General features: G+C 26.7%; 2 protein-coding genes across 2 annotated transcripts; both read right to left on the bottom strand.

Moving 5' to 3' along the window:
- Nucleotides 1-2,504: 2,504 nt before the first annotated feature.
- LOC113863574 (soyasapogenol B glucuronide galactosyltransferase-like) lies at nt 2,505-3,995 on the bottom strand. The gene has a single exon (XM_027497206.1). The coding sequence runs from the start codon at nt 3,993-3,995 to the stop codon at nt 2,505-2,507; it is 1,491 nt and encodes a 496-aa protein (XP_027353007.1).
- Nucleotides 3,996-9,227: 5,232 nt separating this feature from the next.
- LOC113863445 (soyasapogenol B glucuronide galactosyltransferase-like) lies at nt 9,228-10,718 on the bottom strand. The gene has a single exon (XM_027497030.1). The coding sequence runs from the start codon at nt 10,716-10,718 to the stop codon at nt 9,228-9,230; it is 1,491 nt and encodes a 496-aa protein (XP_027352831.1).
- Nucleotides 10,719-12,621: the final 1,903 nt, after the last annotated feature.

The raw sequence follows: 12,621 nt of genomic DNA, 5'->3' as shown, positions 1-12,621 counted from the left end.
TATTTTAATAAGTTAAGTATTTATAAGACCAAATTTAAAAAATATTAAGTCAATCAGTTACTTTATATTTTTATAGTTTTTAAATATTTTTCTATTTTAATTTATAAATTTTAAAAGTTACATAAATCTAGAACTTGTAAATGAACATCGATGAGTATTGACTCATGTAGTAAATTGAACACTTATAACACATTTCATTGAGTAAATAATTTAAGATTAATGCAATTAATTAGAATATTCAATAGAAAGATGTTATTACTTGGACTGGAATGAGTTATTCAATTATTAATAGTTTGCAGTTAGTTTTTGAACGGTTCAGATAAAAAATTACAATTGAATTTAAAGAAAAGAAGTTGAATTAATGCATAATATTTTTGTTAGGCACATGCATAACTGATTGAGGGAACATGAGCTTGATAGAACATGTAAGAATAGAATTTTTTTTTGCTAAAGGTGACATTTTTTATTACACTTTTTCAAACACAAAATTTTAGATTTTTTATACATTTTTACGCATGGATGTCTTTCATTCCATGTTTACTTCTCTTTTGTATGAGTTTTTAATGGAAAGTAAGGATACATCCCTCCATTCTTTTTATTCTTTAATGGAATAGTGATTCCTATATTTATATTTTTTTGTAATTTTTCTTCAGTTGAATATGGAGTTTATTTCTGTAATATATTTCAGTTCTTTCTTCTTTATTTCTATTATGTCTTGCTAATTTTATTAGGGTTGAGAAATGATGAACTTAATCCTTTGTCTATTGCAATGAACTAAACATTAAAGATAATTCAAATACAATCTGTAATCTAACATATTTAATTCAAAGTTTAATGTTTCTCTGCTTCTTAGCACTTAGAGTTGATGAAAAGAAACTCAACTGAAAAATTGTAATCTTTTTTTGGATTTAGATTAAATCACTCATTATGAATTATCTAGGAATAAGAATCTCTAATGATATGATCATGTTGATTTCTAAACTTAATGTTGATTATCTTCTTTTTTACTTATGGAATTAGGAATCTATAATTAGTTTAGAACCAATCAACTAAAGAATTATTAGTATTGGGTACTGTGAAAAATTTGACCATTAAATTGGATTATATTTTTAGTTATATATATTTAACTCAATTTTTATTTCTTTATTTAATTACATTTTGCAACTTAACTTCATTTATAGTTAATTTCTTACACCTAACTTTTACACTTAATGTTAATTTAATTTTTCAACACTTTTAGCTTACCTTTACCTTCTGTATAATATTTAAAGTTTCTTTTAAAGTCTTACTCTGATTTTCAACCCAACTAGTGATATTTTTGTAATTTAGTAATTAACATTAATCTCAATAAATGATAAAATTTAATTGTTATTGAAAACAATTTAGTACACTTATTAATTTGTTTATCAAACATACTTCTTAATTTTATTAAAATATATTTATTGTAATTTATAATAAAAATATTACAGAAAAAAAATAACTAGGTAAGACATGATAATTAATAAATGTTTTAACAACAATAATAATTGTGATATAATTCCAATGACAACGACGACGAACGATGATCACGAGGACTGATAATAATGTTAACATAATTGTATCCTCTCTTGTTAACTCGTCTAAAACAATAAATTAAGACCAATACACGTATCCTCTCTTGTGATTGTACTATTGAAGCACATAAAAAAGTCATTGAAAGTTGTACATACTTAGGAAAGCACTTCATTTAATTATTGATTAATTCAATTTGCAATATACTACCTGGTCTTAAATATAAGATACTCTTAACTACTTCACAAGAATTAAGAAATGTAGTTAATTTTAATGATATATTAAATTTAGTAACAATTTGAATGATGTTTTTAAAACTACTCTTAAAATTATTGGGACTCATCGTCTTATTCCCTTTAATCATGTAAGTCTCAATGCTATCTTTTATCCTATTAAAAGAAAGAAAAATAACCTGAAATCATCTGTGATTTATTGCCAGGGGCTACATGGTTTAACAAGATAAACCTATCCATAATGCACAACATTATTTAGGATTCCTTACCCTTGGACTATAAAATTAGCCTTGTTTTATTTATTGTAAATTGCAATCAAAAGGTGTCCATAAAAGAATAAAAGTTACAATGAGAAGCTAAAGTGATGATCTGTGCGTTTATTTTGCAAGATATATTGAATTATTAGATGAACTTCTGTATGAATAATAATAATAAAACACAATGTTCAACGGGTTTAGAAAAGCCAAACTGACATTATTTCAAATAAACTTGCTGCTGGCAACAATGGTTTACTTTTGTGATTCATGATGCTGTTCCGCAAACATTGAACTACACCATGCAACATGGCTTGATAAAAACTAAAATCTTATTTCAGAACAGTGCACAAACAATTAACAACAAGAACTTAAATAGCTGGAAACTTGGAAGTGGTTTCATTTTATTATAACCTTCATCAGTAACACTTCCTAAACACAAGAAGTAGTTTTCCATTTCAATTATCTAATTTGCTTTCTTAAGTGCTCTTGATATCTTCAGTAAATTTAGCTCATCTATCAGCTGCTTCAAGTTGTTGTAAGAGGATCCACCCTCCTCTATGGTCTTCCTGGAAACCTCACCAAGTTTTCTTGCTCTCCTCCTCATTTCTACGCTCTCTTCTTCTTTTCCCATCAACAGTACCACAGCCTTCTCAATCTCTTCCCTTCTCACTGATGCATCCACACCAATATTTGTCCAAAACGTGTTTTCTTTCGATCCTACAGGGACTCCAATTTTCAACACATCAACTACCAACTTCTCATTGTAAAATTGGTCTGAAAAGATAGGCCATGTGACCATTGGCAAACCAGCACTCACGCTTTCAAGAATGGAATTCCAACCACAGTGAGTCACAAATCCTCCTATGGCAGGGTGATCCAATATCAGCAGCTGAGGTGCCCAGTTCCATATGATAAAACCCTTGTGGCTTTCTCTCATCCTTTGCTCAAAATCTTGAAGAAAATTATCTTCGTTCTCATCTTCAATCTTTATCCTAATGACCCAGATGAAGTCTTGACCAGAACTTTCAAGCCCATGGGCAATTTCAACAAGCTGAGCATAAGGGAGCCTGACTAGGCTTCCAAAACTCACATAAATTACAGACTCATTTTGCTTAGAGTTAAGCCAATTTAGCCACTCTGGTTCTTCTTCAACACCCTCCTTGTGTCCCTTATTGTCCTTATTTTCATCACCCTTTTTAACCCAGGCTGAAACTGGTCCAACACTCCAACACTTGATTCCCTTAGTGCTCTTATAAAGTTGCTCATAGTCACCTTCAAATTCATGAAAACTATTGTATAACGTTCCATAGCTTCTGCTCTCTGATTCAAATACTGCTTCCAAATACTCTGTGTATTCACTCCTAGTTCTAACCCATTCTTCTAGCTGCTGTGGAGTCATCTCTATGTTATGTGGCAGTCCAGGAATTGAAAACTTTTGGTTATCAGAAACAAGCCTCTCATGAGGCTTATGCTTGCTGATAAAGTGAATGGCACAGGCTGTGATGCAGCTTGAGCTATAAAAGTAAAGCCTTGGAATGCCAAGTTTTGCAGCAGATTCCACTGTCCAAAGATAAAGTGGATCAGTTACTATACAATCTGGTTGCATATCCTGGAACAGAAGTTCAGTTTGATCTTGGAGCATTGATATTCCATTGCTTATTTTTCTTAACGTTTCTCTTGAAGTGCTGGCTTGGAAGTTTTCAACCCCATCAGGGAGACCAACTTGAGATGCTGGGAATGGAATCACATGTGTTCTGATGTAGTATCCATAACTGAAATCTTTATCAATGGCTTTTTGGAAAGTCAAAGCATTAGCATAGGTAGTGATAATGGTAACACTAGCACCATGCTTTGCAAATAGCCTTGCTGTGTCTATCATGGGGTTCATATGGCCAGGTGCTGGATATGGAAGAAAAATTACATGCAATTGGTGGGGTTGAGATTGCATTTTCATGGCAAATTGAGATGAGAAAATTAAGACTGCTCAAACTTCTCTTTCCAAACACAATAAGAGTCTTTCTCTCTTTCAATCTACCTAATTTCTAGAGCTTGTTTTATGTAGTTAGTGACATTCATTTTACATGATTAGTTGACTTAAATAATTGTCCTTAACGGTATGTTTGGTTGTGAGGGAAATAGGAAAATGGAAAATGTGTTTCTATGTTTGGTTGTAGGTACGATAAGGTAAGAGAAAAGAGAAGTTTGGTCCCAAAAACAAATCTCTCTTTTCCAGAAAAGCAATAGTATCGAATGGAAGAGGGAGCACATTCCTGCATGGAATTTTTTTTACTTTTTTATTTTTTTAATATTAAAATAATATAAAACAATATATATATATATATATATATATATATATGAATATAATTTTTATTAAAAACTGATTATAATAAAAAAAATTAAACTTTTTATATTATTTTAAATATATTTTAATTATGATTTTTTATTTTTTTACTCATCTAAAATTTTGTTTTATCATTTACTTCCTTTCTGTTTCAACTTATCTAACTATGTTTTTTTTAATCATTTTTTTCTCTCAATTTATTCTTCTTTACTTCACCTCATATTTAAACAAACTATTAGTATATATCTTATCTAGGCCATAATTTAAAGATTAAGTATTTGAAAAAATAAAAAAAAGTATTTATTATATCAAATTTATAAAAATATAATAAATATTTTCATAAAATTTTGTTATTAGTTGTACTCTAAATTCAGTCTGAAGTTAACAATTTTTCTTAATTTAATCATTAAGACAGTTCTTTTTGTCCCAGTTATTATTGGCATACTTTATAAACATCTTTCCTTTCCTTGTGCTTCATTTAACATGTTTCTTCACGACACTCTTGATTGCATCTACTTTTTGGTTTTATTTTTATTAAATTGTCTTTTTTTTAATTTCTTTCTTTTTTATGTTAAATTTTATATTTCATCCTAATGAAACATTAGATGCCTATCCTTTCTAATTATTTATTTCCAGATCTATCGTCATTGCATGTTAAATGAAGATATATACTTTCAAATCTACTTATTTTCAGATGTTTTCGTATACTTTTCTTAATGACACATGCATTCTAAATTATAAATTTAAATTATTCGGAATTAATGATTCCTATCTGTTGTATAATCTTAATTTTTTTTCTCTTTTAATATATATTTTAAACATTTACATGATTTGGCTATGGACGTTTTTATAATTTTAAAAATTTTCTATTAAAAATAATTTATTTTTTATATATATTTTTTAACTTCATTTGAACTTAAAAATCATTCCTGCTTAGCATACTTATACCATTTTTTAATCAGAATATATGCATTACAATTTATATTAAAATATACAAAATTTTAAACTTAGATAATTAATAAATTACAAAATATAATTGAAATTGTCTATATATAATATATATTTAAATTATTAACAAATTTATTATTTTTTAACAATATAATTAAATGATATATTAAGAAATTATAATATATTTAATAAATACTTTTTTTCATATTAATAAAACAATTCTAAACAGTATTATTAAAAATTAACTATTAACGATTTAATGTCTAAAACATATAATCAGAAAAATATGTACTAAAATATTTAACATTTTATTATTCTTTAGAATAAATTTAATTTTTTAAAAATTTAAAATAATAAAAATATGTAAGAAATTAGTAAAAAAAATGTCTTAAATGTTCAAAATATACTAAATGTTATATTCATTAATAAAAATTATTAGAAATGCTATTATTAAAATATTTACTATACATTTAATACCTAAAATTATATACTAATAAAAAATGTACAAAAATTCATTATTAATATTTAGAGTAAATTTATTATTATTTGTTTAAATTGAATTTATAAACATATTTTAAAACAGTAAACTTTGTATATACATTAGTGTTTAATTTTGTGTAATTAATTTAACCAAACAATTTCATATTAAATTTTAATAACACATTGAAATTTTATATTCATTAATCATAATATATTTATTATATGAATGGTTTTTTATATTAATAAAATTATTAGAAATGTTATTATTAACAATAATTTTTACAAGTTTAATACCTAAAATATATTCTAATTGAAATATGTACTTAAAAAGTTTATTACTTTTATTATTAGTGATTTTTTAATTAAATTTAATTTATAATATATTTTACAATAATAAAATTAGAATGAACATTAATATAATAAGAGTTTTGTTAACCTTAACTCTTAGAAATGAGAATAAACAGTTAATAATAATAAAATTTTATTAGAAAAAAGTATTTATTATATTTTTATAACTTCAATACAATAATTATATATTTTTTCATAAAATTTTTATTTATGAATGCTTAAACTAAATCCTTAGAGCTGAGATTAACAAAATCCATATAATAAACATAATTTAAGTTACTTTTAAATTTAAATATTTTAATTATTATTTTTTATTAAATATTTTAAAGTAACAAAATTCAAATGCATAACAATACATTACAAAATTACTCAGAATTTTCTTATGTGTTAACAATTTGATCCAGATATTACATTAAATTGAATTAGATTTATCATAAATAATTGAATAAGAAAAAAACTTTACATATAATACAACATATTTACTGGATAATTTATATATTAAATAAATAAATTTTTGTTAATTTATAGATAATAAATTAAACTACAAGGTTAACAAAAACTCTAACTTACAAATCTAATATGTTGTATTGAAATCGTTAATAAATATAAGATTCAAAAGTATGATACTATGACTTTAATTTTAATTATTATATTTGAAAATATTAAGTTGAAAAATAAAGTGATTTTTTTTATCATTTAATTAAAACAACATACATTTTTTCACTACATATACATATTGTATGTAATATTTTTTTTATTTTTTAATTACAAAATTGTCACTTTATTATCATTATGTTTCTTGTTTTATAAAATTTATACAAGAAACTTTTCAGTGTTTCTTGTACAAATATTTAAAAATAAAAAATAAAAAAAAATGTTCTGAACTCAAATAGCCCCCCTTAAGCTGTTTTGTTTAAAAATTCTTTCTTGTTTTCATTTTCTGGTGTCAATTTTAGTTATAAATCAAGCAATTTATTTTGCTAAAATTTCTGTTTTTAAATATTTGTACATGAAATAACAAAACAAGAAAAAATATTTTTATTAATTTTTTTACAAAATTAAAAAATAGGAAATAAAATAAAAATATGATGATAGTTTTGTAATTAAGATTAAAAAGAAAATCAAAACAGAAAACCTTTTTTCCTTTAAACCTAACAAGTCTTTAGCTGCAAAAAAATACATTGATGTTTTTCCATCTTATTTCAAGTCTCATTTGCTACTCTGCTCAGTTCAAATATCTATTTTAGTTTTGCTGAACAAGGAAAGTAGCAGAGGGAAAGAGGTGATAGGTGTGGGAAAATTAGATCTTAAAGAGATTTTCAAACACTTTCATTTTCTTACTCTTAATTCTTAACTCTTTAGTTGAATTGATGCACAAGCTTCTCTCAAATTTGGGGTGAGACTTCTACCAAAAAAAAATGATAGGTATTAAATGACTTTCACCTTTCTAAAGATAAATCACTACATTCAAAATGAATGTACATATTTTTAATAATCAAAGTAATAATTCTAAAATATTAAATAAATTCATTATTTTTTTTCATGCATGAATGTATATGGGAATGTATCTAATTAATTAAGGAAGAATAATTCCAAAGATATATAGAAAAGTTGCTACAAACATGCAAAATTTTATTGAAACCAACTTTCACTTGAGTACATTTGAAAATCAGAAGAGATCATGCTCCATGGTTTTAAGAAGTACTACTGATAACTAAGCAAAAACACAAAAACTAGCATATCAACTAACAGTTAGAAAAAAAATGTTCTGAACTCAAAGGGTTAGAAAAAAAAAAAGCGATCATTTCCTCAAGAACCAAACACGTGATGGACGATTGTTGAGTCATTATCAAAACAACTAAGTTTTCTAAAGATTTTGTAATATAGAGTCAAACCTAAGTCAATTCACGGAGATACATTCTCAGTCAAATTTAATTTTAGGTTTTTTTTTAAAAAATGCAAACAAAGTTTTTGGGGTTTTAAAAATTGCAATTAATCAAATTAAATTATGAACAGAATTAAAGTAAGTAAAAAATGAATTAAGAAATATCAATCCACAAAATACCAATTACGTGTAACTCCGACTATCACAGTATCTAAAGATTTAAATCCACGTTTAAACAATTACTCAATTCAATTATTAATTCAATCGAATAACCTAATTGAATAGAGTTACAAAATAAATTAAATAATCATTTATCTAATTCATATTAATTATCAAATTAGAGCATCAATCGAGTCCTAATTTGAAATCTAACAATAGAAAAGTCAATCACGATCGCAATAAACAATTTTGAAATTAGAGAGAAAAAGAGAATAAACTTGGAGCAATTAGCGTAGAACTCAAGTTGAAATTACAGCGTTTGGATTCTGCAAATTGAACGAGAGATTTAGTCTTCTATCGAAACGGTTAACCCACGCAAGAATGAGAAAAGAACGAGAGAGTTCGAGAGAAAGTAAAAATAAGAATTCTTATTTCGGACAAGTCTCAAAAGCTCAAAGTGTCTAATTACTCTCCCTAATTCAGAATCTTATTAGTCTATTTATAGGTTCTGATTAGGGTAAATTAAGTGGCCAAAATGCAGGCCTCAATAATATCTAAAAGTCTAAATACAATTATTAAATAATAAGGATCTAAATGCAATCTTGCAACAATATTCAATAAATATGCCTCAACTTCAAAAATTATAAAAAATAGAAAAAACTCTAAATCTAGCAATCCGTATATGCATTTTGAAGCGCTAGATGTGCAGAATCCAATGCAACTGGAATCAGCCAAAAATAATATATGTAAAAAAAGTTATAGCAAAAAAAGTAGTCAAAATAATCAAAAATTTAAAATTAAAGCATTTATTTGTAATAGGTCTAATTTATTCAAATAAATAAAAAATAATAAAAACTATAAAAATAAAGTATATAAAAAAGTGTTTATTAATCAAAATAAAACATTAAATATAAATATAAAATATATTACATCAACACGTAATAAATGACATTCTAATCCTGGGCTCATATTCTAATTCTAACTTGTTCAAATTGAAAACTTCAAAAGCATTCCAAGGCACCTTCTCAACATTTTTTTTCAAGTGCCCTTGATATCTTTAGCGACTTTAATTCATCTAACAACTGGATCAAGTTGTTGTAGGAGGATCCACCCTTCTCAATAGTCTTCTTGGCAGCATGACCAAGTTCTTTTGCTCTTCTCTTCATTTCCCTGCTCTCTTCTTCATTTACCATCAACACAACCACAGCCTTAGCAATCTCTTCCCTTCTAACTGTCGCATCCTCACCAACATTAGTCCAAGGCTTGTTTTCTTTGGACCCTACTGGGACTCCAATTTTCAACACCTCAGCTACCAACTTCTCATTGTAAAATTGGTCTGCAAACATAGGCCATGTGACCATTGGCAAACCAGAACTCACACTTTCAAGGATAGAATTCCAACCACAGTGAGTCAAAATTCCACCTATTGCAGGGTGGTCCAATATCAACAGCTGAGGTGCCCAGTTCCATATGATAAAACCTTTGTTGCTTTCTTTCATCCTTTGCTCGAAATCTTGCAGGAAACTCTCTTCATTCTCATCTCCATCCTTTTTCCTAACGACCCAGATGAAATCATGACCAGAATTTTCAAGCCCATGAGCAATTTCAACAATCTGAGCATGAGGGAGCTTGGTTAGGCTTCCAAAACTCACATAAAGTACAGACTCATTTTGCTTAGAGTTAAGCCACTTTAGCCACTCTGGTTCTTCTTCAATACTCTCCTTGTGTCCCCTATTGGCCTTATCTTCATCACCCTTGTTAACCCAGGCTGAAACTGGCCCTACACTCCAACACTTGATCCCCTTTGTGCTCTTATAAAGCTGCTCATAATCACCTTCAAGTTCCTGAAAACTGTTGTACAGTGTTCCGTAGCTTGTGTTCTCTGAATCATATACAATCCCCAAGTAATATGTAAATGGACTCTTATTCCTCAGCCATTCTTCTAGCTGCACAGTGGTAATCTCTATGTTATGTGGAAGGCCAGGAATAAAAAACTTTTGGGTATCAGAATCTAACCTCTCATGAGGCTTATGCTTCCTAACAAAATGAGTGGTGCAACTTGTGAAGTAGCTTGAACTGAAAAAGTGAAGCCTTGGAATGCCAAGTTTTGCAGCAGATTCCACTGTCCAAGGATAAAGAAGATCGGCTACAATACAATCAGCTTCAAGATCCTGAAACAGAAGCTCAATTTGATCTCTGAGCATCGTTATTCCTTGACTTATGTTAAATTCCATTTGTCTTGAAGTGCTTGTTTTGATGTCTTCAACACCATCAGGGAGACCAAGTTGAGATGATGGGAATTGAACCAGTTGTGTTCTGATGCTGTATCCACAGCTGAAGTCACTATCTATGGCTTTTTGGAAAGTCAAAGCATTAGCATGGGTAGTGATTATGGTAACATTTGCACCGTGTTTGGCAAATACCCTTGCTGTGTCTACCATAGGGATCATATGACCAGGAGCTGGATAAGGAAGAAAAATTACATTTAGTTGGTGGGGTTGAGATTCTGTCTCCATGGCAAGTTGAGATGAGAAAAATTACTCACACTAACACTGCTCTTTCCAAGCACTTCCTAGAACATGTTTCAAATGGTACGTGATTTTTGTTTTTATATGAGTGGTTGAAGATGTTACGTGTTATGATGATGATAATATTTTTTGCATGTTAAAATATATTCACCAGTGTTATGCTCGGGAAGGGAGTGCTTTATCTTTGCTTTAACCCGGTTTTGATGCAGTGCCACGGACAAAAATAAGTTTATATCAATAATATACGATAATATTAAATATTAACTTTTTATTAAAATTTTAATTAATAAAATAACTCTTAAAAATGGCATATAAATTTTGTCCTCTTCCCTGAGCCTGTGGTGCACCCTGCCACTGAATATTAAAAGGATTCGCATTGCCTGTATCTACTGACTGATCTCTGTTATACTTCCCTTAAATAATTTAATTTAGATTTAATTTTCTTTTTGATTTTATACTATAATATACGTTTATTTTTTATTTTTTTTATATTTATCCTTTTTAAATTTTAAATGATAAAAATAAAATTTTACTACATAATTAAAATTTTATTATATTTTTATTTAAATATTTTATATATGTTTTTATTTATATGTATAAATTAATAAAATTGTTTATTTTTATTGTTATAATTAAATATTAAATAAATATTTTAATAAAAAATTAATTTAAACATCTAAAAAAAACAAAAACAAAAAATGTGAGCATTGGAATTAAGAAAACAAAGTTACACAGTGAAGTCTTTTTTTTAATTTAAGGCACCAGTCGTTGGGATTCGGATTTACACGAATCTCAAGTGACGTGACCTGTTTTAATAATAGTCTTTTTAATAAATCTATTGTTAATGTTGTCGTATGCCACTACGCCACCCAAATAAAATTTTAATTTTAATTGTAATTAAATAATCATAGTTTTGTTAATTTTAATTTTTAAAATTGAACTTAAATTTTTTAAAAGAACAAGTTTTAAATATTTATCATATAACATAATAAAAATTTAAAATGTATTACTTTTAAATATTTAAACTTTTTTTAAAAATAAAATTAATAAAAACAACACAAAATTATTTGAATAATTATAATTAAATTTTGTATTTTAAAATTTTTTTCTCACCAAGAATCCTCTGCCTGTTTCAGCACCGAGAACGCGTAAAAGAAATTGAATTAAAATAAAGAAGTTAGAAAATGAATTGAATAGCGTTTTGGACAATGAAATCAGTTGACTAATCATAAAACTAAGAGGACATCGCCTTCAGAAGGTTGGAATTTTGCTGGTGATCTTTTCAAGTAAATTCTTTACAATAATTTCTGTGAAATTTTGTTAAACATATGATAGGCTTTTCAAAGTGGTTGAAAATACATTAAAATTTTATAAATATAAATTTTATACAAAATTTATAATTAATAATATTCAAATAAAAATAAACTCATACCCATTCAAATGTTCATTTAAACATTTGTTTCATTTCAAATAAATTGAAACATCCTCCTCTAAAAAAAACACTAAAAAATTAAAATTAAAATAAAACATCATCTTATGCACAAACTCTTATTTTTATTTTATTTAGTAATTTTGAACCGTGTTAGGGATTAGGTCTCATTTTTTGTCCACCCTACCAAACAGATGGCAAAGCAACATTTGAGTATAGCGACAACTTCATGTTTTAAATTTTTAAAATGTCTTTAATTTATTTAATCTATACTCTTCTTTAATAATTGTGAATGAATTTTAATTTAATAATAATTTTTTAACGTTTGTGTACTAAAACATATTAAAAATACTGTTTATTTATACTTTAGTATAAAATATTATAAAAAAAAATTGGTAGAATATTCTCTCTCTTTTCATATGTTATTTTTTTATGTTTATGTGAGTAAAATCGCTGTGGAAG

This window comes from Abrus precatorius, unplaced genomic scaffold (assembly GCF_003935025.1).
Source record: "Abrus precatorius isolate BTA unplaced genomic scaffold, Abrus_2018 Scaffold3, whole genome shotgun sequence".
NCBI lineage: Eukaryota > Viridiplantae > Streptophyta > Magnoliopsida > Fabales > Fabaceae > Abrus > Abrus precatorius.
This window is presented reverse-complemented; position numbering and strand designations above follow the sequence as displayed.

Excerpts from the sequence above, each read along its gene's own strand:
- LOC113863574 (XM_027497206.1), bottom strand. The coding sequence starts at position 3,995 with ATGAAAATGCAATCTCAACCCCACCAATTGCATGTAATTTTTCTTCCA.
- LOC113863445 (XM_027497030.1), bottom strand. The coding sequence starts at position 10,718 with ATGGAGACAGAATCTCAACCCCACCAACTAAATGTAATTTTTCTTCCT.